The sequence below is a fragment of the Rutilus rutilus genome (assembly GCF_951802725.1).
Source record: "Rutilus rutilus genome assembly, chromosome: 17".
Taxonomy (NCBI): Eukaryota; Metazoa; Chordata; class Actinopteri; order Cypriniformes; family Leuciscidae; genus Rutilus; species Rutilus rutilus.
The window spans coordinates 24,208,685-24,233,395 of NC_140230.1; the positions used below are offsets into that span (position 1 = coordinate 24,208,685).

Genomic DNA, 24,711 nt, shown 5'->3' on the forward strand with positions numbered 1-24,711 from the left:
GGTGAAAATTCCGCTTTGCAGTCACAGGCAAAAATGACATTTTAAAATATATACAAATAGTTCAATCTGTGGGGCTGGCTAAAGTCTTGGAATATTTTCAAGATGCAAATATGAACAAATTTGTGTTTAATAATATGTGTGTTCATACCTGCACTGAGGAATCCGAAAGCAGCCACTCTGAAACTGGCTGTCACTACAATTATGTTGCCAACAGCAGCGAGGTAAGAACCATCTAAGAGACCCGATCCAGAGTTGTGGAAGAACACCAGAACCGGCGCATTCTTTCTCTGTGACAAAACAGACAATTTTGCACTATTAATTGCCAATAATTGTATCCACACCACAGTCAGCGGATGGCGTGGTTTATGAAAACAGTATTAACAGATGTAAAAGTTCATGACAAACAGTGAGGTCAGTTACACTTTATTTTGATGGCCTGACAAAACCCGGAAAAAAAAAGTGCCTGTTGCCATCTGTCAGTGCGGTGTAAATTAAATGCATAATGCATACATGACTTCTTTCAAAAACATTAAAAAAATCTTACCGGCCTCAAACTTTTGATTATTGATTACGTTTATGTACTTATGCATGTTTGAGATCTTGAGTATGTCATGAGGGTCTTACCACACTACTAGCAACAAACACATTGAGATAAAGACAGTCTTCACTGGAGGTGGAGTCAGCGGGGTCACCAGGCTGAAGACAACTGGATCTAAAACAGTTTTGATCAAACAAATCAAATCTCTTTCCAGAAAAGTGACTATTAATTCTGCAGAAAGGCAACCGGTCAATTTGAGGGTATAAATGTATGAGAACATACATTTATACTCTCACAATCTGCAATCAAAGTTGTCCACGCACCGGGAAAACGTGGCATTCCAGGTACCGGTCCAGTCAGCTGGCTGTGGAGGGCTGAAACGGAGCTCTCCGATTGGTGGACGAGCATAAGGAACACCCAGGAAGTAGGTCACACGCTTGCTATCTAAGCCAGTTATCGGTTTCACCTCACTCTCTCCGAGTAGTGTGCCGTGATCAAGGATGAAAACAGAAGTCAACTCTGGCTGTAAACCTATAAAGAAATGTTTAAACATCTCTGTTGTTTGGATGAAAGAGATCAGAAACACTCTGAACTGATTGAGACTTGAGTGAATAGAAGAATGTTTTGTTTTATGGCATCACCTGTCCTGATATAAACAGATTGAGCAGGCTCTTTGGTAACTAGTAAGCAGCGCTGGCCGCTGGTTGTAGGAAGGCAGGTGTGTGTGTCTGGATACATCACACATCTCATGGCTGACTCTCTGCTATCGATAGACACGGCTGAACAGGACTCACTTTCCTCACAGGCTACAAAGGACAAGAAAGTTATGAGCACAAAAGTACATCCACATGTATCTGTATTGTAAATAATTGTATTTATTTTTTAAATCGGTAATACTTTAGTTTAGGGTCCAATTCTCACTATTAACTAGCTGCTTATTATTAGCATGCATACTACTAGGATATTGGCTGTTGATTAGTACTCATAAAGCACATATTATTGCCTTATTCTGCGTAACCATATTCTAAATCCCAGAACCTAAACATAACAACTACTTTACTATTAATAAGCAGTATTTAGGAGATTACTGAGGCAAAAGTCATAGTTAATAGTTAGTTAATAGTGAGAAACCCTAATCTAAAGTGTGACCAAAAAATACATATCCATCAATTGTTATATAATTGTGATTATTATTATTATTAATGAAATGTGAGTTTTATTAATATTATTAAATTATAATATATTTAAACTACTGTTCAAAAGTTTGGGGTTAAGTAAGTTTTTTTTTTATAAAGAAATTAATACTTATATTTAGCAAGGATGCAATAAGTAAGTCAAATATGAGAGTAAACATTGGTAAAGTTACAAGAGATTTCTATTTTAAATAAATGCTGTTCATTTGAAATTTTTATTTATCAAATAACCCTGAAAAAAGTATCATGATTTTCACAAACATATTAAGCAGAGCAATTGTTTTTTACATTGACAATAATAAGCAATTTCATGAGAAAAAATTCAGCATATTCAAATGATTTCTGAAGGATCATGTGTTACTGATGATGACTGGAGTAATGATGCTGAAAATTCAGCTTTCCCAGCACAGGAACAAATTACATTTGAAAAAAATATTAAAATAGATAAAAAAATGTTTTTATATTATAATAATATTTCACAATGTTACTGCTATTTTTGATCAAATAAATGCGATCTTGATGAGTAAAAGAGATAAAACGTTTATTCAGATCAAAAGAAAACTTCGACATGTGTTCAACATGTAATACAGTATGTGGCTCTATCACATTCAAATACGTAAAAATTCTGAGAAAAACAAAAAAAAGGCATAGATAGAGATAGACGTTACCAGAAAGACACCAGTCTCTGACTTTATCCAGGTCCTCAGCAATGTCTCTGCTTATGTGGACAATGTCAAAAGCAGAAACAGACGAATCCACTTGCACAGAGGCGCCATCCAACTGCTTCCAGTTCTTCAAATCAACTGAAAAAAATTGCAATATAAGATCCACAATGCTATGTGTGGAAATTAAATAAATGAATACTAAATTATATTAAATTAATAGAAAACAACAATTAATTATTCATTAACGAGTCTCTTACCATTCTTTATGGGAGAACGGAGACTAAATGGTGGACACACACTGGGATTCTTTGTCCATTGGTTCACTAGAGACATAACAAAGCTGATGTTTAAAATCTTTTCATTAATTCATTCTTTTCCACAACTCGCATACTGGGAATTCTCAATTGATTGAAATTCACAGAGGTTGAGTTTCTCGGTTTAAAAAGGCACTTGGATTTCAGACATACCTGGCTTTTCATACCAGCCGAAGGGATAGACTTCAGTCTGCACTTTGGATGGGGAGCAGTCCTGAATTCTCCAGTTAGTGCTGTCGTTCTCTCCACACGTCTGGATACCCAGACTATTTAGCGTTAGACACAACACATCTGATCCTGTACAAAGAAAAAACAGAGGCCAACTGTGAGTGGTTTCATTCCTCAGATTAGACATATCACATATGTTTTAAGTAAAATAATTCATCTGAATGTAAAGGTTCTTTCGTACCAGGTACACCTGAATCTTGGACATATCCTATGCCACGACAGCATGGATCTTTATCACACCGTCTCTCACACTCAAAGAACCTGCTCAAGGAATTCAAACAGCATTATTCATGAGGGGAAACAAATAAACTGTGAAGGAAACACAAATTTGTTGGCTTTCCCCTCACCCTTCTGGGATAGATTTACTGGACACACTGACTCGACTGCGTACAGAGTAAGACACCATCTTCTTAAAAGGAACACGGCTGTAGAAGCTCTTCACACTTCCGGTCAGAGAAACTGCACAAAAAAGATGAGCATCTTGAAAAAAAGCACTTTGGTGTATCAGTTGGTAAAATAAAATACAAATTTAATGGTCCAAACAGTGAACCATTTATACAAAAAAACATCCATGTAGTGCTTTTGGGGCAAAAAAATAAATAAACTGTTTAATTATGAGAGGTTCTTTGATTCCCTCAGTACAAGCTAAGATAAAACGCTGGCTCAAAAAAACTGGGAAATCTCTTTTACAGCATTGAGAAAACCCTTTACGGCAAATTTCCACCTAGGCAGCATTATTTTCCACCCTTAAACATCATCAGCAGATGGCCCACATGTTAAGAGTTTATGATCACACCTTTTTGTTGTGGATTACTTTATAGGCCATGAAACACTCAATCCCCTGTGATCCCCTATTATGACTGAAAATCACGGCACCTGTGTTCCAGGAACGCATAATAGGACTATCAAATCCTGTTTTGCCATTTTAAAGATACTTAACACTTACACCACCATTCAAAAGTTGACTATCAGTACGATTTTTTTTTTTTTTGAAAGAAATGTATACTTTTTTTTTTTTCAGCAAGGACGCATTAAATTGATCAAAAGTGACAGTAAAGACATTTACAATGTTACAAAAGATTTTGTTTATACTTTATTTTAAGGTGATGTAGTTACATTGTACATAACTACTAAGTAATATTAATAACATGCACGTACTATAGAGTTACACTTAGGGTTTTGTTTAGGGTTAGTTGCTTATAATTATGCATAATTTACTGTTATTACTATAAATAAGTACAAGCAGTAACATGTAACTACGTCACCTTAAAATAAAGTGTTACCAAGATTTATAATTCAAATGAATACTGTTCTTTTGAACTTTGTATTCATTAAAGAATCCGATAATTTAGTGGTTCTATATAAGGTTTTATATATAATGTAATTTTTTCTTTTTTTCTTATTATTCCCATATAATCATCTCTCCAAACACAGACAGAGGCTTGTTCTAAAAAAATATTATATATATATATATATATATATATATATATATATATATATATATATATATATATATATATATATATATATATATATATATATTCTATATTAACTATATTAACTTGTGATTCCACATGGTTTAAATCCTAGAGCTGTTCTGCAGTTTAGACAGACATCCAGAATAACCACATTACTGTGTAGTCACTCACTCACTTTAACAATTCTTACGTAACACTTCTTTTCCATTTCTAATCAAAAGGCTAACAATGAACATCATGCATAAACCACAGTTAGACAGTCTTCCCCATGTGCTTTTCTTTAAAAGGAAACTAATTCTGACACCTTGAGGAACAGTACAAACGGGAAATGGTGTAGAATGGAGCAGATGTTGAAATAAAGATGAATTTATCACCATTTAAAGAATGGTGTTGAATTTCAAAATTCAATTGTACATAATGTGTGTTATGTACATAATGATAATATCATAAATGGTTAGACTAGCGCCCATTTTAGGTCCCTATGACATCACATTACAAGCTCAGTATTCTATTAAATATTAAATTATTATATCGGCTAAAAGTTGTCAATGTTTAGGAGCACACTAGCATATGTCTAGCATTAAACTTCAGGTGAGTTTTGCATGAACTTAGCATGACAAGTGAGAATGCTCTGAATTTTAGAAAGGTCCTGAAACACTAAACTACATTTTCTGAGATGTAGTGTTCAGATAAGATTTACACTTTTTTAACAGCAGCAGTATTAAGCAGATGTCAAATGTCAAGACATCATAGTCAACTGTACAAATTGCACAAGCTGTCAGGCATGTAGATTTTACAGATTTGCTGGTTCAGAATAGGTCATATTAGATTGTGTTAGTGTTTGCTTCCACGTACCGCAGACAGCATGAGCTCACTGCTGTCTGCACGCCACATGGGTGAAGTGGAGTTTTGCCACTTTACCTCATTGAAATGTTCTCTAGTCATCCAGACAATTCCTGTTACCACTAACTCAAAAAATGCATAATGAGAGCTAGGCATGGCTCATTTTTATGGCTAATGAACAATGCACTGATTTAAAGGCAAAATTAAGATAATGCTCCAGTTTGCAGTTGCAGGTCTATACCATTAACAGTAGCAAACAAGTAAAACTAACCGGTGCAGTGTGCATTTCTTCTCACATAAAATAATTATATTATATAATTATTAACTAAATCAAATCAAAATTTCATGTCAGTTTATTTACTTATCTGAAGTAGTAGCAGTATAATAAGTGGGATAATCTGCTTCGTGATGGTGTCCTATAGGTGTACAACTTCCGACACTTTTGTAACCAATCAGGATGCATTACAAAAACTAAATGGCATAACTACAACTACATAGACACATGGTAAGACAATTAAAAAAAATCTCTTCAAACTAGCCATTCTTTATCCATCGTCAGTGTCTCACTTTGCTCTTTCACCCTGTCTCTATCAAGCTCCAGCTATACAAACATCTGAATCATCGGCATTCCATGTTCAGTTGCTAGGATCATATCCGAAAACAATTCAAGTAAATGAAAGAAAGACTCAGTCACAAAGAAAGTGTTGACTTCAGACTTTACAGTAAACCACGGTCATGAGACTTGCATTAGGTAATGCAAAACCCAATCACAGAGAAAAGTCTCTGAAAACTGACAGCTAATGCTGAGAAATATGAAAGCATTACATGCATATATAGTGTATACGTTATTATTTGAGGATAATGGGTTATGAAAACAAAATCAAATTAGAAAAAGTCTAATGTACTTGGTGTACTGAGTTACAGTGTAATGGAATTGCATAATAAAAATTGTCGGAAACACTTTAGTTTAGCATCCTATTCCCACTATTAACTAGTTGCTTATTAGCATGCATATTACTAGGATATTGGCTGTTTAGTCATAAAGCACATATTAATGCCTTATTCTGCTTGACCATATTCTACATCCCTTAATCCTACCCAAAACCTAACAACTACCTTACTAACTATTAATTACCAGTAATTAAGAGTTTATTGAGGCAAAAGTTGTAGTTAATAGTTAGTTAAAATGAGAATTAGACCCTAATCTAAAGTGTGTCCAAATTATCATATTTTTGTATCATAAATTTCATTGTCTTGGTTTCATTGCAGTGACGCATGGCATTTTGTGTATAAACGACTCACCTTTCTTCTGGTATGCTGTCTGTAGACTCTGTGCCATCACAAAACTGCATGCCTGTCTGAGAGGTTTGTCATACGCCCCACACACACGTGTGTCAGGATACAATACACACGCAAAATACAGAGGGCCTTCATCGCGAATGTCGGACATGTGACACAGTTCTTCTTCTTCACACCCTGAAACCCATCACCCATATTCAAAGAACAGAAAGGGAAACATCGTTGCACTACACAGACATTCACTAACTATATAATTGTAAGCAAACATTTTGCATCTTACATTTTAGGCACAACAGCTGAGCTTCCTGGAAAGTGTACTGGTGTTTAAAAATCCAGTAAAGCTGACTAGGCAGTTTCCTCTCTGGGTCGACTTTTACATCACCACTCTCCAGAACATCAAAAGCCTCCTTTACTGAGTCTAAGTGGACAATACAATAGAAACAGAAATTAGACTTTATTAAATACCAATAAAATAAATATTATTTAAATACCGTATAAGAAGTACAAAGTTTTAAGGGTACTTTTAAGCACAAGAAGACAAAAATGCTCAAGTATATTATATATATATATATATATATATATATATATATATATATATATATACTTGAGTTTGGCTTAATTTCACTCATTCGTACCAGAAAGTACGATTCTGGAATCCTCTACAACAGCTGATCCACTGCAAGCAGAGGGAGGACGTGTGTTCATATCAGACTCTGAAAACATAAATTATAAGTTTATGGCTATACATGAGCATATTTAATCAAAATATATACTTTAGTTTATGACAGGCATTTAAAATGCTTTATTGGTGTCCTGCTCATGCATGCAGAGTATGTCCAAACCTTTCCAGATGTAGACACGTTGGAAACTGATGAGAGTTTCCTGATAACCAGTTTTATTTTTGCTGGATGCCGGTAAGGCTGCATCAGCTGCAAGAAATGTTCATTTTCATTACAATGCCCATCAATTCATAAAATCATAAATCTTGATATAGCATACAATCAAGCGTTTGTATTAGTGAGTTTATGAAATTGGTACGGGGTGGGGCAGAATGATGCAATAGAGAGTAAGTGCTGGAAAAACTAAACAATTGATAAAGGTCAAATAACAGCTGAACCATTCTGTGCAATTTTTAAAAGAACAATTAAACATTTGTGTACATTTGTAGTTATGAAATCTGGAGTGTGTATGTGGGACTCATACTGATGGTGAAGTTCTGTCCGCCAAAGTTGAAAGTGAAACGTTTCAGTTGTTTGCTGTATTGGACACCAGCACCACAGATGCGTTTGGAGGAGGCCACGTTCCTCAAGTCCCAGTCTGTCTCGCTGCACTGCAGCACTGAAGGAGAGCTCAGGAGCCCACACATGATAGAGCCTGCAACACAGGACACAAACCATTTAACAACGTAACACACAGATGTGAACCCTCACTCACCTTTTCTGATTCAGATTGTATTTGGATTATTATACTTTGATAACTTCTAAAAAAAACTGATGTGATTATTTTTATACATTTAAAAAAAATCTTTATATATAAAGAGTTTGTAACATTATACACTACCGTTCAAAAGTTTAGAGTCAGTAAGAAAATTATTTTTGGAAAGAAATTAATATTTTTATTTAACAAGGATGCATTAAATTGATCAAAAGTGACAGTAAAGATGTTTATAATGTTACAAAAGCTTTCTATTTCAGATAAATGCTGTTCATTTGAACTTTCTGGTCATCAATGAATCCTGAAAAAAATATTGTACACAACTGTTTTTAACATTGATGATAGTAATATATGTTTCTTGAGCAGCAAATCAGCATATTAGAATGATTCTGAAGGATCATGTGACACTGAAGACTGGAGTAATGATGCTGACAATTCAGTTTTGCAATAACCAGAATAAATTGCATTTTAAAATATATTCAAATAGAAAACAGCTTTTTTAAATTGTAAAAATAATCCGCAAAATTACTGTTTATGATGCATTTCGATCAAATAAATGCAGCCATGGTAAGCAGAAGAGATTTCTTTCAAAAACATGTAAAAATCTGACTGATCAAAAAAATAAATAATAATGGTTGTATATATATATATATATATATATATATATATATATGTATATGTATATAACATTTTATTTAAAAATACATTTAATAATATATATAAAATATTGAAATATATAATTGTTAAAGTTTTTTGGAAGTATTAAAGAAACCGTTTAAGATGTGTGTCGCCACTGGCCCTTTTGGTTTTGTCTCCCAGTGATTTGGGTGTTAGAATAGAGGAAAGAAGCTACAGCTGCTCCTAATGAGTGAGAGCGTCTCTGACCTCCATCGAGGACATTCTGGTTCAGGATGAATCCATCACAGCAGTTCTCACGGCTGCAGGAATTGACGCAGAAACGATGGACATCAGCCAGAGTGGATCCACGTGCATCAAACACAAGCGTCTGATACACTCCAGAACCGGACTTACGGAAACTCAGCCTCTCAAAACTCTTCAGGCCTGCTGTGCTGAATTCATAACCTTTTGTCAAAAGATGAAGGGTGGAAAGTAAAAGAGAAAGAAAGAAGAACAGAGATTCTTTAAGTCGTGGCCAAGAAACACAAGTGTATCTAAATGCATGTGGGTTGCCAAAAATAATCAGAAACTGGGAGCTCCGTTCCTGAGAAGTCTCAAAGTATCAAGTCGTTTATTTCACATGGAAAAATATGTATCTGTTAACAGAACAAGCCTGCGGACAATTTTCTTTATTCTTGTGTCCATGGATGACTAGACCGCTTTGTTCAAATCATTACTTTCAAACCAGAACTTAATCTTTGGGACTACAGCTCAATTATGATATCATATGTTGATTATATTTCATTTTGTCTCCTAGGATAGTTAATTCTCTATTTAGACAAACTCAAACTCTCCCCACATTTGATGCATCACCACATTTTATTGCAGTGTGTAACCAACTCATGGTCCAGGTGACTCACAACAACTAACCAAACTGAGAACATAAGGGATATAACCAATAGCTGATGATCTTACCTTTCTTTCTCAGCACCGTCAGATTGGGTTCATCTCCTTTTATTTTCAAAACACAGTGGAGAGTCTGGAACGTCTCAGCACCATCATTTCCCAGAAACCCTTTGCTCTGAAAAGCAAACCGCAATACTTTTTTTCTCTTCCATTTTTTGTAATAATCATGTCACTTCTGGGAAAGGAGATATGAGTGCCACCAAGGCAAAAAAGACCCAATGCCAGATATAACACTGGAAATAATTCTTAAATATGATGAATGTCTGATACCTTTCAAAAGTTAGGGGTCTTTTGGTAAGACCATTTTCAAAAACATCACAGAAAATAATTTCTGTAATCCAAAATTTCAAATTTAAGATACAAATACACCGCATACAATTCACATGGGGTAAAGTGTGAATGCATTTTGGTCATACTTGTTCAGAGGTCCTGCATTCAACATTATCTGTACTGGTGCTGTACAGCTCACAGTAAGTTTTCTCTTCATCACTGAAAATAGCAACATGTTGGCATGAATCTTCCAGGGCACAATCTATCAGAGATCAGGGATGAGATCAACTTCAGTCATGAAGAGTGTGAGAACACATCTAAATAATTCAGTACAGGTGCACAGCTGCAATATTTAACAGTGTATCTCACCAAGCACACACTTCCTGAACTGTGTTTCCTTTGGCTGGGTTGAGGAATCAGAGCTCAGTATATCAGCACTCTCTGATTTCAGCAGCAAGGAGGAAGGAGCAACCACAACAAACTTTTCCATTACTGCAAACACACAAAAAGTGATATTCTGAACACACACAAATACATTTATGTATTGTGCTTTCATACTGATAAAGATTTACTGATCTACTCAAGCACTGTTAAAGCAATAATGAAGCGAGCCTCGTGAAAAGCAAATTGTAGCTCTCCAAGTTTAGCTACACTAGTAGTTAGGTAAACTACAAGTTACTAACAAGTTATTTAAGAAAGCAATATCTTTTTGAATATAAAACTACCTCTGTCATTTGATTTACTTTTACAATCATTTATCTGGCTTAGGTTAGGGTAAATTTACACCAAATATCGAATACAATTAGAAACAAATTCATCTACGTAACTGAATCAAAAATATACTAACAAATAGCGGAATTTAAAGTTGCAGTGAAATAGAACTAGTAATAGGTATTTTCTTCCGTATTATTATGTACACCTGAGTAAAATGGATTATCAATAAAGAAAATTCAAGTAGGTTAGAGGCTTGGTTGATTGGATGCAGGTATATCTGAATGTAAGGAGGAGGCGAGTTTAAGGGGACTAAATGATGTCCAGCATACGTCACTAGAGAGAAAAACTGAGTTATGACATTTTAATCAAAATGATCAAAAGTCAAAAAGGCTTTTAAAAATGAAACAAATGCATGGATGAATTGTTCACAATGTGATCAATAGTCACACTGTATAAAAATGTTGCAGCATTTCTACTCCTTAACGCTGACTGTAGCACATACCTTTGCACTCTTCAACTGTCATTGGACCATCAGAAGACGTCCAAGAAAGTTCCTCTCCCTGTGGGGAGACGCACAACCATCTGCCAGACACGGGGTGCTCCTGGGCTGACAGAAAATCCCCTTTATTTGTACAACTCAGTTTACTCTGCTGGCACTCAGTAAGACCTTGAGAGTATTCAGATGGAGAGAGGACAAACAGAAAACAAAATTTGAAACCATGAAAAATCACAAGTGAAAAAAACAATATTCCTATATGGTCACTCTTCTGCCTCTGAAACCTATGATCTACATTTCGACAGAACTGTCATGTATAACTGTAACCATCTACACCTGCTGTTCTTGAATTTGTGTGACAGGTGGCACTTGGGCTGGGCTGATTTGTTTTGGCCTTTACTCACAATGAGAAGCACTGAAGGCTCCCTGGGCCACAGTGGATGTTCCAGCAGGGCAGGGAGAGCAGAAGACCTGCCCTTCTTCCTCTTGAAATGTATCACGTGGACACGGAGTACACACACCACCACTGGAAAATGAACCAGCTGGACACAACACTGTGCGTGAGAGAGGATAAAAACAAGCACACAATAAGCAGAGTGATTGAGCATGAGTAAGGATGGTGCAGAGTGGAAAAAGAAGAGAAAGTTTGACAGATACAGAAGGGAAGATTAATAATAGAGAAGAAGTTGTGTGCAGTTTGAAACATTACATAAACCTTCACAAATACATTTACACATTTTTGCACACCACATTTCTATTTTCGTACATGCCGTTAAGCTAAAATGTGCATCAGTTATAGAACTTTATAGCAAATTCAGAAACACAAGTAAAGCCATTTTCTTTTATGGTATACAGGCCAGTCTGTCATTAAGACGACCAAATGGCACAGAAGCCAACCTACCACACCCAGTGGATTGTGGGAGCCGCTTATAGCCAGCCATGCAGCTGAATGAGGGAGGACTAGAGAAAGCGAGAGAACCGTCAGAGAGGAAGATGGACAGGTATGACCCACTTCGGATTAATGCCTTCATACTGTTTAGCAGTCTCTCTTCACTAAGTGCTATATCTGGAAAAAATAAACATGGAATATTTAGAAAGAAAAGTACATGGAATAATAAAACACATCAATGATTCAGAGTAATGTGAGTGTGAAATTAAACATTTGAAAGGCTGCTCTCACCAATATCATGAAGATCAGGGAGAGATGTTATTGGCAGGTCAGAGAGGCGGGCCCTAAAGGTGATGCGCACAGTGACCTCCTTGTCAGTCAAACACTCAAGAGACACAGATGACTCGTCACAGACTGCAACAGAGCTGGTCTGGCCGGATGAGGTCAGCTAAGACACATAAACAAGTATTCAAAAGAAGTTGTATGTTTTAGAGATCTACACAATTTGTAGATGTTCTATTGTAGGCCAAAGTTACCTACATATTGAATAATTTATCTAATATTGTAGGCTAAGTAACAATTTACTTGTCCATCCAAACTAGTATTAGTGTTAGAATCCCCTACAAAGTCTCTAAAGGAAAATGGTGATGATAAAAATATGAGATGTGAGGAAAAATTATATTACAAATGTTTTGCGTTTATTTGCAAAGGTCTTTTGTTTCTCAAGAAATTTTGCGTTCGCTCCAAAAGTTTTGTGTTCCCACAAACGTTTGCATTCACTGGCAAAGAATGCAGAAGTTTGGCAAGCAAATACAAAGTTTCTCAGGGGAGAGCAAAACTTCTGCAAACTTTCCTCTCATATTTTTTGTCTATGACCATGTCCCCTTAAGGGCTCTGTAAAACCCAGGGGGTCTATGGAAAATTTAAGACAAAATATTTATTTTTAAACATTTATATTATTCGATTTTTTTGTATTTGATATTACAACCATTTTGCCATATTTACTAATAATCATGGTATTTTTATTCTAATGACAGCCATAGTTTTAACTATAAGTTTAATGTGTTTGATAATCATTTTAAAGGTTAACTCATTTAATATTACACACATTAATAATGGGTAGATAAAAACATACACTGCAGACTTTGGCTTTAGGAGTATGACAAAATAAAAGCCAGTTATTTGATTTAAAAAAATGTTGTGGTAACTCTTGTTACATATACTTACTGTAGTAATAACAGTAAATTATGCATAATTGCATGCTACTAACCCTAAACCAAACTCTAACTCTAGCCCTAATTGTACAGTAAGTACATGTTAATTAATATTACTCCATACTTAAATGTAAAGTTACACTGTAACAAGGACACCTTAAAATAAAGTGTAAAATGTGTTCTCTTTATTATATTATGCTTATTTTTTTGTCACACATTAAAAATGTGTTTTTATACATGAATATATATGATATATCTCAAAGCAGACTGTGTGTATTGTACCTGTAAGCTGCAGAGACCTGTAGCTCTCATGTCTCGCAGCAAAGCAGCCTGTAGCTCAACACTCAACACATTGCAACTCTTTTGGCCCTCAGCCAGGAACATCTGTAGCTCTAAGGACACCTGCACTGTCTGCAAAACCTGAGGCTCTGATTGACATCATAACCACACAGACGTTCAGTAATTAGAGCAACAAGACTTCATAGAAAGACAAATCCCAAAAGCAAACACTGCAACAACCTGTGAGCATTTTAACAGGTAAATAGAACATTGTGTGTGTGGCCTTTACTTTGGCAGGCGTAAGACAGTGGAGCATCATCAAGCCAGTTTTTCGCCTGCGGATCACACAGGAAGCTGGCGACAGGAAGGGTGTTGACATAACCTTGGTCACAGAACAGCTCACAGCGCTGTGTCTGCTGGCCCGCAACATTCGCAGTGCTACAAAGAATGGCACCATGGGAAATGTCTCCGTATGGAAGGGAGCACTCAGGAACTGAAAAGGGAAACAAATAAGGGAAATTCATGTTGCTACAAGCATATGCCAAAACTGAAGTCAACAAAATCAACTGAAAAGGGAAACAAATAAGGGAAATTCATGTTGCACAAGCATAAGAAACATTTATATATTATTATTTAATTTTTTTTACATTTTTGAATGATACCATTCAAACATTTGTGGTAAGACTAATAAAAAGACAGAAAATAACTATTTTATTCATCAAGGATGCATTAAATTGATCTAGAGTGACAATGACAAAGACATTTATCATTTTACAAAATATTACTATTTATAAATGCAAATAAATACTGTTCGTTTAACTTTTTATTCATCAAAAAAATCCTGAAAAAAATATAACCATTTCCACAAAAATGTTAAGCAGCACAACTGTTTTCAATATTGATAATAATAAGAAATGTTACTTGAGCACCAAATCAGCAAATTAGAATGATTTCTGAAGCATCATGTGACTGGAGTAATGATAGTGAAAATTCAGCTTTGCCATCACCAGAATAAATTACATTTTAAAATATATTCAAATAGAAAATCTGTTATAACATTTCACAATATTACTGTTTTTACTGCATTTTTGGTGAAATAAACGCAGGTAGTTGACAGGTACTGTATCCATGCACGTTATATTTTTATTTATCTATCTTCATTCGCAAGCTTTAATCAAAATAACAGTGACATCCCTTCTCTTCTCTGATGACATTTACCTGTTAGAGGGCAGGACAACCTGTCACTCACATGAAATCACAGCAATAACAAACCACAACTATCCAATCAATTCCCAATTGACAAAATAAAGTACCACCCTACATTTTGTCCCCGTTTGAGAAGCCGTTTCACTTGTGTATACATTTAACAATAGGGAAGAAAAGACTATCGCAACCTCCATTTCATGCCGACTTTAAAGAAATGCAAAGTGTGACCTAATTCACTTACTATCACAGGCTGGGGTTTGTCCTGTGCTGCGAGAGGTCCGTGTTTTCGGCAGCTCCTTTCCGCTTTGAGAAACACACCAACAGTCGGACAGGTCACACTGCAGGGGTAAGAACCGCTGCCCGTCCTGCACACATTCAGGCTCATAACCCACACCGACCTCTCTCTGCAATGCCAGAGTCTTCTGTAGAGAACACCAACCTGGACCTACAACACACAAAATAATACAAAGGTCTGACGTGGTACATTTCTCAACACCTTGCTACTAGACACGGTACTTAATGTTGGTGCTGGAACATCATTCTTATCAACCAATCAGATGTTAGGAATAGTTTTTTGGCTTAGGCAAAAATCCTGTGGTCATGACCCCATATGTTAAGATGTACAGGGTAGCATTTCTATGAACTATATATTCATTTTGAGCATAGTTTTTTTTAGGTTATATTTATATATAAAAAAAGAATAAATATTTATAATACTTAAAATATTATGTGAAATGTACACTACAATGATGAAGGGCTGTTGAACACAGGGCTTTTTTTAGATGCATTTTTTAACTTGAAAAACATGCAGCTCATTCATTGAAACTAAATTCCTATCACCCTTTATTCCCTAAGGTTTTATGGGTAGGTTACAGTCAAGTTGATGATCGAAAATCATGGATGGATGGATGGATGGATTACATTGCAGGTTTCCAGAGGGATCGGCGATGGCGGGTTGGATGACTTGTCCGGTTATTGGACTCACGCACAACCCCCGCGAATGGCCTGAACTGGTCTTCTGGAGTACTGAAAACTCACCATCCTACAGATATGTGCACACAAACAATGAGACAGATACACATGAAATGCAAACCTTCAGTAGTTATTATTGAATGTACTTTATGTACAGTACAACCTAAATAACCACAAAAAGAAGGCCTTACCTCCTCACATGAGGGGCTATATGTGAAAGTGATATTAGAGCTTGTTTGCATCCAATCAGAAAGCAAGAAATGACTTTGGAGCCTTTGGCATGTAGTTTGACCTGGGAGACAAATTATTACAAGTCAGCTTACAGGTTAAATGATAAAACCCATAAGTAAAACTAGCAGTTCACCCTAACAACCTTGATTATTATTGAAAAGATTTGAGAAAAACATGAGATTGGACTCTTACACTGCTGAGGGGCCGCAGAACGAGACATCAGAGAGCCTGTGATGTATCTGCCCTCCTCATCAACACACCAACAGTGACCTATGATATCAGACAGAAAAAAAAACATGAAAATTATCCATAAATAAATATTTCAATGTTTTCTTTTGGCAGAAGTATCAGTAAGATTTTTTTTTTAAAGAAATTCATATTTTTATTCAAGTATGCAATAAATTGATTTAAAAAATGACAGTAAAGACTTCTACATTGTAACAAAAAAAACTATTTCAAATAAATGCTGGGTTTTTTTACTTTCTAGACAAAGAGGCCTGAAATGAAATTAAAAAAATATGATAAGAACTTTATCTTGAGCAACAAAACAGCACACACCCACACCCAGGAAATAACAGCTGATAAACGACACGTCACAGCTGTCAGATGACGCTTCTGAGGAAGACTGCAGGTTGCAGTCGAAACATGTCAAGGTAAAGAAAAAGTTTTCTCTCCACCTGAATTTTTTGTCTTTTTAGAAGAAAACTATCCAAATTTAACAAAACAGCATATTCAGAATGATTTCTGAAGGATCATGTGACACTGAAGACTGGACTAATGATGCTGAAAATTCAGCTTTGCCCTCACAGGAATAAATTACATTTTAAAATAAATAAAATAGAATCCAGTTATTTTAAATTGTAATAATATTTCACAATATTTCTGTTTTTACTGTATTTCTTTTTAATCAAAATAATAAAAAGCATTGGAGAGCATAATAGACTTGCAAAAACATTAAAACATCTTACCGACCCTAAACTTTTAAACTGTAGTGTATGTGCCAAGCTGTTTATATGAAGTAAGAAGTACCGGAGTATGGTCTCACCTGTGCTTTGGTGGCACTGATTGGGCAGCCACTGGCCATAAGCATCACACTGTGGGATGTAGGGCTGGTACCCCAGCATTAAACTTTGTCTGTCTTTGTCACTGGCCATCATTCTGCTCTGCCAGTAGAAATGTAGGGCTGTCGAGAAGCGAAAGCATATTTAATATAAGTGTGGGTAGAGCTTTATAGCAAATAACCAAAGAAACAAAGTGTGGAATGTTTAATTACATAGCAGAAGGGGGAGGGGCTATCAGACTTGTTGAATGACAAAATAACCTTTTAAAATTCATACACTACACAGTTGAGTACATAGTGCATAAGTATAGTGTATAAATGCATAGTGTATAGTGAATCATTTGGGACACTTCATTTCCAGGGTTTTCTCAAGCATTACTTTCTTCTGCAGCATCTTTTAACTTTCATTTTGAGACAGATAAAACAAAAGACTGTACTGGAATGAGCTGCGAGTCTCAATGCTGAGTTGATGTTGCTCAGCAGAGTTTGAGTGATGGGGATCTTTGAGGACCGTGTCTGCTCCAACTCCACAGGGCTCAGATAGACACTCTCAGCCAGGAGGAAACCGTAACCCACAGGCACATGCGAGTTGTTTGAAGCAAAGATTAGCTCCTCAGTCTGCTTCTGGAACTCAGAGACCTGGCTTTGAACCATAGAGCATGGACCTGGACCTGAAGAGACACACAAATGAGATATTATGAAGATGATTTAAATAGATTATAAAGCAAAACTTGAGCAGATAGTAATGCCACTACACATATTAATTACTATTGTGTATAACTCACATTTGGGAATTTGTCCAACAGGAGCCTTGCTATCTGCTAGCATGTCTCCTTGAGGGTTAACGCACCAGCATTGACGCAGGTGAAAGCTCCCAAGAGGAACACTGAAGTCTGATAGCGGACCTGGATAACCAGTATCTTCTCTTCTGATCAGTCTCCAGAAAGATAACGGGTTCAGAAAAACTGATGGTCCATAATTGGCCTCAACGCTCCCTTCTAACAAGTCAGATGGAACATCAGAGAACTTCTCAAATCTCGCCAGGACAGGGAATATTCTGTGGTGCCCAGCCTTGAACAATTCAGATACTAAGGCTCGGAATGACGCCATTGCTTCTGTGTTTCTTGCATAGGCTCGCAGAATTCCAAGAAGTTCTGAGACGGGCAGGTCTTGTCCAGAATTTATGATCTGAACCCACTCACGGTAGAACTCATTCACTTGTTCTGGAGGTCCATCGCACTGGATCTGGTTCCAGCTGCCATCATATGCACAACGAGGAATGTACACTTCAGAAAGCTGGGTTACAGAAGATGGATCTGTGAGAACAGAGCGGATTGTGGACAGGAATTTCTGGATCGCTGTAGCCTGGCAGCTTGTTGGACCTTTGGAAGATCAATAGAGGATAATATCAAATCACAACATATTTTAAATCATAAAACATAATGTTAACATGTCAATCCAAGTTGTTCATTTCAGATTTGTATAATCAGTGTTAATATGATGCCATTTCTGTATAGCAAAGGGCTTTTGTTGTCAATAAACTGCATGGCATTATGGTGCATTTCCGGTTTCTGCAGCCATTATGTAGTTCATTATGTAAATCTGAGAAATAAAGTCGCAATTCTGAGAACTAAAGAGTCAATTATGAGATTAAAGCTGCAATTATGAGATCACAATTGCAAGATATAACATTTATATTTATGCATTTGGCAGATAGTTTATCCTCTACATTCTGAACTACAGGAATGGAGTATAAAGTCACAATTATGGAAAATAAGTCACAATTTCTACATAGTGCCACAATGAACTCTGAGACAGAAATTCGCTTTTATACACTTTCAGAGAGTCATTGGGACAGTACCCTTCAAGAGACAACATTGTACCAACAACAACATTATCCCTAAAAGGTAGTAGTACTCTAAGGTACAATTATGCACCTTTTAGTGGTAGATAAGGTACAAAGTTGTCCCTTTAAGGGTACTTCCTCAGTGACAAGCTACTGTACCCCAACAGGTAAACATTTTTACCAGTGTAGGTTACATAAGGCTGACTATGAAATGTGTTCCACATTCATCTTAAAAAGTACACTGACAATTTTGAGAGTAAAATAAATAAAAAGCAAATAGCAAACCCTTGAGAAGAAGCCTTGCAAAATTGAAAGCACCTAAGCTCCATAAAACAAGATGTCTCTATAATGCATACATTTTGGCTGGTTGTCTATTACATATGAGCCAGATCATTTAATGTGTGTTTAATTAAATGAATGAACATAGCTCTGTAATTAATCATCTGTGTTTAGTGTTCAGACTCACATTGAAGAGAGCTTCCTGAACTCTGAATGCTGAGTTTTGTTCCAGATCGGTCCACGCAGAAACAACTTTTGCCAAGGCACTGTCTTGCTACGTAAGCACCATCAGTCTCACATTTAGGAATGAAGACCTCAGATCCTGCAGAACTACTGGCTTTGACTGCAATAGCCATCTTACGTTCTTTCTCACACTGGGATGAGCATCTCGGTCTGGACCCAGTAGTGCGAGAACCTGTTATCTCCAGACCACGAGAGTCCACACACCAACACTCTGTGCCCTGACACTGAACTTCTTGGTATAGTCCATTCTCAGTGCACTGGGGTATGTATGAAGTCAAGGTGGAAGTCACAGACTTACAAACATCTGATTTCTGGAAAATTGCACGAAACAGTTGACCCAACTGGGTGCTTTCATTTGCCTTCAGCTGTTTGATGGCCTCTCGAAGGGTAGTGAGAAACTGCTCATTCTCAAGAGCCATTGAAACAAGTTTAATCATATCTCGGTTGATTTTCAGGTTTACAGAACGACCAAATGCATCAGAAATCTCCTGGTCTATATTAAGACTGGCAGAATCGTCTGCGAAGGTCTTGGCCAACTGCATCAAGCCGGTCCCGGCCTGCATCAGACCAACTTGACTAAAAACTTGACTGAAACTCAATGTACCACTGTTTCCAACATTGCCAGTGAAGTTGAAATTGCCAGCATTCTTCAGGAATTTTCCTCCAAAGAGATTCTCCTGGAGTCTCTTGGGATTCGGGGCAAGAGCAATAGCTTTTAGGGCAAGAACCCCAGAAGGAAACATCCCTTGAAGGAGCTCTGCCAGGATTTCTCTGACATTTGGACGCTCCAACTCTGGCAACGACTGCAGAAGACCAGAGTTGGCCAAAAGCTCCTGGAATTCAGGACTGCAAGTACCAAGAAAAGAGAGGCTGTCTTTGGAAACGGAGAACACATTGCTCTTGCTGAAGTCTCCAGCTGGGCCATGAAAAAGCCTGGAGAGGGCTTGTCTCCTCTCAGACAGGCAGTCTTTCACTCCAGTGCCTAAACAAACAAGAGAAACAGCATTAGTCAGTGCACAAACGCCATTCAACTTAATGTTAAGGGACCGCTAAACCATAAACTCTCAGAACTCAAAGATTAGATTTTGCTTCATCAGTCCCTTGGCAGGTAAAATCATTTAAAAGCTTAAAGATCACTATTATTATAGAATAAATGTACAATTAAAGCATGAATTTCTAATGCTAGATTGGATTAATTCGAGTAGTTCACAATGTGTTTACAGATGTATTTTTACATATGTACTATTTGACTACCAACTCATTAATGTTATTGATTGATAAAATCAAGATTTATTGTTACCAGAGATGCTGAATAGGCATCATGGCACATAAGTATGGAATATACTGTGAAATACACACAAATGCAATTAAGGCCAAACTCACTACATTTTGGTAGTCCATACTGCCGTGTGCCAAAGATCTCTTTGCCATCAGCATCCACACACCAGCACTGGCCACCAGACTGACACTGGGTTGGCACATACACTCCACTATCAGTACAGGAGGGTACAAAGGAATCACCAGCCTGAGTAGCTGCGGCCCGTTCACTCTCGCATGGGGTGGGACCTTATAAATACAAAAAGAGTTGGGCACTGTTGGGTTGAGTACCTGTATTATTATACAGATGTAGCAAGTGTTAGAAATGCTAAGAGGTCAATTTTATTCCTGCACTGCCTGTATAGTATTATTTTATTGTTTTTCATATTCTATGCTTGCATTTACATGAAATTAATGTTTATTTAGTCACCACAAACAAAACATTTAAGTTTATTTTATAATGGCAAAATTGTGGGTGGGGGCAAATTGTTATTGTTAAAGCATAATATGACAAAATGTAATTAAGTTTATGTTTAAATCAAGAAAATACTATTTGCAAATGAAAAAAAAAATAACTTAAACCTAATAAAAACTAACATCTTAAATTGACCGGAGAAGCAAAAATGCTTATCTTTAATGATATTTACATATTTTTACTGGAAACCAATGCAAAAAAAAAAAAACAGATTAAGAAAATGATTTTTACAGTGCATGACCATCATTATAGTTGCTTTCCTTTTCAACAAAATGTTGCATACATCTAAATTTCCCGCTGACGGCCAGCTGGACAGCAAGGTAGCGGCGCTGTAGGATTCGATACATGTTTGACTGTGCAAATGCACTTCCTGCAGTCAGGTCTGAAAACGCTGTGTCATACACCTCATCCAAAAGCAGCTCCACACCTAGACAAACCACAATCAAAACAATTCATCTTTATAATACAGCACACAAAATGTCACAACTTGATCAGGCCAAACTAATCCTTGAATGACAACACAAAATCATAGCACCACTTGACATTTAGGTGATGCTTTAATACAATTTGATTTATGGTTCACTTATGGTGCCCAGGAGCAAACAGAGGTCACTGCTTTGCGAAAGCACAATGGTGATAGTTTATGGATCACTCCTTGCAGGGTTTAAACTTTTGGCCCAGTTCTGTAACCTGAAATGTAAAGGAAGAAGTGTGTATCACCTGTGCTTGGCATCTCTCTTCCACGACTGTCTGCACAGAAACAATAACTAGATAGCTCTGGGTAGGCCTTTCTGAAAACACTAAAGGTCTGGAACACTTCTGGGTCTCTGTTGATGAAAAGAAAAGTCACTTGGAGTAGATGTATTTTAAACTAAAGAAAACAGGAAAATTAGGAAAAGGGAAAACAGTTACAAATGCTTCCTCTATCTGACACAATACTGCTGTCTAGTGGTAAAACATGCATGCTTGGGCTGGTTTCCCAGATGCAAATGTATAGCCCTTCACTAAAAGAGCTTTCAGAAGGGAATCTTTATTCAATTAAATGACAATTTCATATGAGAAAATAATCCTTATTTAACAAGTTGGGGTCAGTAAGATTTGTATTTATTATTTTAAAGAAATGAACATTTATTCAGCAAGATGATATGTATGATATATATATATGCTGTTTGAACTTTAAATACAGCAAAGAGTACTAAAATGTATCATGGTTTCCACAAAAATATTAAGAACCACAAATGTTTTCAACACTGATAATAACAAGAAACATTTTGAGCACCAAATCAGCATATTAGAATGATTTCTGAAGGATCATGTGACACTGAAGACTCGAGTAATGATGCTGAAAATTCAGCTTTGCCATCACAGGAATAAATTACATTTCAAAATATATTAAAATAGAAAACACTCATTTAAATTGTAATATTTCACAATATAACTGTTTTTCCTGTATTTTTGATCAAATAAAAGCAGCCTTGGTGAGTTTACAAGACTTCTTTCAAAATAATGAAAAGAAAAACTTTTGAGCGGTAGTGTAAGGTTTGAAGAAAAGGCATGTCTCACCTGTTAAAGGTGTGTAACAGATCAAAGATCATCCTGTCAGAGGTGTTGACAAACTTGCACTGCACAGGTAAGAAGCTCCCATCATCTGAGCACTGAGGGGGAGAGGGTTCTCCGAAACCATGAAGGAGTCGCCGCTGTCTCACCTCACAAACACCAGGACCTAGGGTCAAGGGTTTAGAATCATTTTACATCTGATCACTAATAGTATCCATTTAAGCATCATCCAGCAATTTAAGAGTCAGGCTTAAAATAGCTATGAAAATACATAAGCAGATAAAACTCTTGATCTTTCATTTAGAGACTCATCTAAACTGTTCAACTAATGCATCTAGGGAATCAACTGAATAAGTGAACTCACACTTTAAGAGTTTTCCATTTTGCCTGGTTCCGTAGATCTCCATGCCTTCTTGGTCCACACACCAGCACTGGTCACGGGACGCATCACACTGCACTTGCTCGTACTCACCTGAGTCCAAACACACTGGCACCAGGGTTGCGTCTCCAGTCTGCAGTGCCTGTTGTCTCTGGAGCTGGCATGTGGTCAAACCTATAGTGAGGACAGAGTGCGGTCAATTCATTGAAATTAAAATGATTCAATGGAAACATATAACTTATGATTATACTATATCCTTATGTAAACATTATCTTAAATATGTTAATCATGCTTAATATTAACAGCATATCTCTGTTGTCGACTTGTGATCTTAAGTGGTTGCACAAGGATTATGATTATGACATTAGGATTATGACACCAAGCAAATACACTACCGTTTAAAAGTTTAGGGCCAAAAGGATTATTTAAATGTTTTTGAATGAAGTCTCTTATGCTAACCAAAGCTGCATTAATTTGATCAAAAATACAGTAAAAACAGTAATATTGTGAATTATTATTACAATTTATTTTCTATTTTAATATATTTAAAAATATAATCATTTATTCCTGTGATTGCAAAGCTGAATTTTTAGCATCATTACTCCAGTCTTCAGTGTCACATTATGCTTCAGAAATCATTCGAATATGATTTTGCTGCTCAAGAAACATTTCTTTTCATAAATATTGAGAAGTGCGGCTAAATGCTTAATTTTTTATGCTGTTCTATTGAACTGCCTATTCAAGTAGGGTTTTTTTGTAACAAATGTAAAAGCCTTTACTTTTTCAAATCATTTTACTGCATCCTTGCTTCATAAAAGTATCAATCAATGTAACAATCTTGCAAAAATAGAAGCTAAAATAAGTTCTTACTGACACCAAACTTTTGAACGCTAGTGTAAACATAGAAATGTGACTGGCATTCAATCAAATAATATGTTTATTATAGAAAAATAAAAATGTAAGAAATTAAAATAAACAACTGATATTTATTCATGTCTTACATCAGAGTTTAAGGCCCCCAAATGCAAGTAAACATGTTGTCAAGTTGAAGTATGAAGAAGGGCTTACAATGAACAGTGGATCCATTTTGTCGACTCCCAGGTATCTTAAGTCCCTCTGCATTCACGCACCAACATTCACCACCTCCACGATTACACTGAACATGCCTACAAGAATGGATTTTTTTTCAGACTTTCACAAACAAAATGGAAATACCATGGTACATTTATATGATGATATATACAGCATCGGTCCAGTTAGTGCACCTGAAGCGGCCATCCTCAGAGCACTGGGGGATGTGCTCATGTTCCTGAGCTGCACTGACAAACCTGAGCTGCTCACATTGACTCAGACTCTCTGTCTCCAGCTGGTACTCTAAAAGTAAAAAAAAAATTATTAATAGGTGGATGAATTTCCTAGTCCATAAAAATACAGCTCCCAGACAGTTAACATAAAGGTGTTGTTGTGATTAAACCAGACACTCACCTGAAATCTTTCCACATGTCAGAGAGAAGGTGCTAAGCAGTGTGGCAGTTAGACAAAAGAGTGTCATCTCTTCCATGTTCTGCATCTTCTCTAGGATGCAAGAACTCTCCTAGTGAATGCTACGAAACGGCAGCATCTTTTATACCATAGCCAAGATGTGCACTGTCATACCGGTTCAGCATTCTGTTGTTTTACAAATGTGTCTATCAAAACACTAACCTCT

General features: G+C 36.5%; 1 protein-coding gene across 1 annotated transcript in view; it reads right to left on the bottom strand.

The window, feature by feature from the left end:
- tg (thyroglobulin) overlaps positions 1 to 24,573 on the bottom strand; it is a gene marked incomplete at its 5' end in the record, with an annotated part of 33,988 nt that extends 9,415 nt beyond the window's left edge. The window contains 40 exons of the mRNA XM_084435501.1: positions 149 to 287; positions 625 to 712; positions 862 to 1,069; positions 1,180 to 1,344; positions 2,400 to 2,534; positions 2,654 to 2,719; positions 2,864 to 3,007; positions 3,120 to 3,199; positions 3,286 to 3,397; positions 6,562 to 6,735; positions 6,839 to 6,976; positions 7,194 to 7,271; positions 7,401 to 7,487; positions 7,762 to 7,932; positions 8,878 to 9,075; positions 9,586 to 9,691; positions 9,993 to 10,108; positions 10,216 to 10,338; positions 11,063 to 11,227; positions 11,461 to 11,610; positions 11,958 to 12,122; positions 12,237 to 12,393; positions 13,442 to 13,587; positions 13,728 to 13,931; positions 14,886 to 15,089; positions 15,566 to 15,686; positions 15,808 to 15,908; positions 16,040 to 16,117; positions 16,893 to 17,030; positions 17,345 to 17,578; positions 17,693 to 18,289; positions 19,220 to 20,257; positions 20,659 to 20,841; positions 21,351 to 21,494; positions 21,788 to 21,894; positions 22,631 to 22,790; positions 22,989 to 23,177; positions 24,072 to 24,169; positions 24,269 to 24,377; positions 24,489 to 24,573. Of these exons, the coding sequence (XP_084291627.1) occupies positions 149 to 287; positions 625 to 712; positions 862 to 1,069; positions 1,180 to 1,344; positions 2,400 to 2,534; positions 2,654 to 2,719; positions 2,864 to 3,007; positions 3,120 to 3,199; positions 3,286 to 3,397; positions 6,562 to 6,735; positions 6,839 to 6,976; positions 7,194 to 7,271; positions 7,401 to 7,487; positions 7,762 to 7,932; positions 8,878 to 9,075; positions 9,586 to 9,691; positions 9,993 to 10,108; positions 10,216 to 10,338; positions 11,063 to 11,227; positions 11,461 to 11,610; positions 11,958 to 12,122; positions 12,237 to 12,393; positions 13,442 to 13,587; positions 13,728 to 13,931; positions 14,886 to 15,089; positions 15,566 to 15,686; positions 15,808 to 15,908; positions 16,040 to 16,117; positions 16,893 to 17,030; positions 17,345 to 17,578; positions 17,693 to 18,289; positions 19,220 to 20,257; positions 20,659 to 20,841; positions 21,351 to 21,494; positions 21,788 to 21,894; positions 22,631 to 22,790; positions 22,989 to 23,177; positions 24,072 to 24,169; positions 24,269 to 24,377; positions 24,489 to 24,573 (6,901 nt within the window). The remainder of the gene's footprint in view (positions 1 to 148; positions 288 to 624; positions 713 to 861; positions 1,070 to 1,179; positions 1,345 to 2,399; positions 2,535 to 2,653; positions 2,720 to 2,863; positions 3,008 to 3,119; positions 3,200 to 3,285; positions 3,398 to 6,561; positions 6,736 to 6,838; positions 6,977 to 7,193; positions 7,272 to 7,400; positions 7,488 to 7,761; positions 7,933 to 8,877; positions 9,076 to 9,585; positions 9,692 to 9,992; positions 10,109 to 10,215; positions 10,339 to 11,062; positions 11,228 to 11,460; positions 11,611 to 11,957; positions 12,123 to 12,236; positions 12,394 to 13,441; positions 13,588 to 13,727; positions 13,932 to 14,885; positions 15,090 to 15,565; positions 15,687 to 15,807; positions 15,909 to 16,039; positions 16,118 to 16,892; positions 17,031 to 17,344; positions 17,579 to 17,692; positions 18,290 to 19,219; positions 20,258 to 20,658; positions 20,842 to 21,350; positions 21,495 to 21,787; positions 21,895 to 22,630; positions 22,791 to 22,988; positions 23,178 to 24,071; positions 24,170 to 24,268; positions 24,378 to 24,488) is intronic.
- Between the last annotated feature and the right edge of the window lie 138 nt (positions 24,574 to 24,711).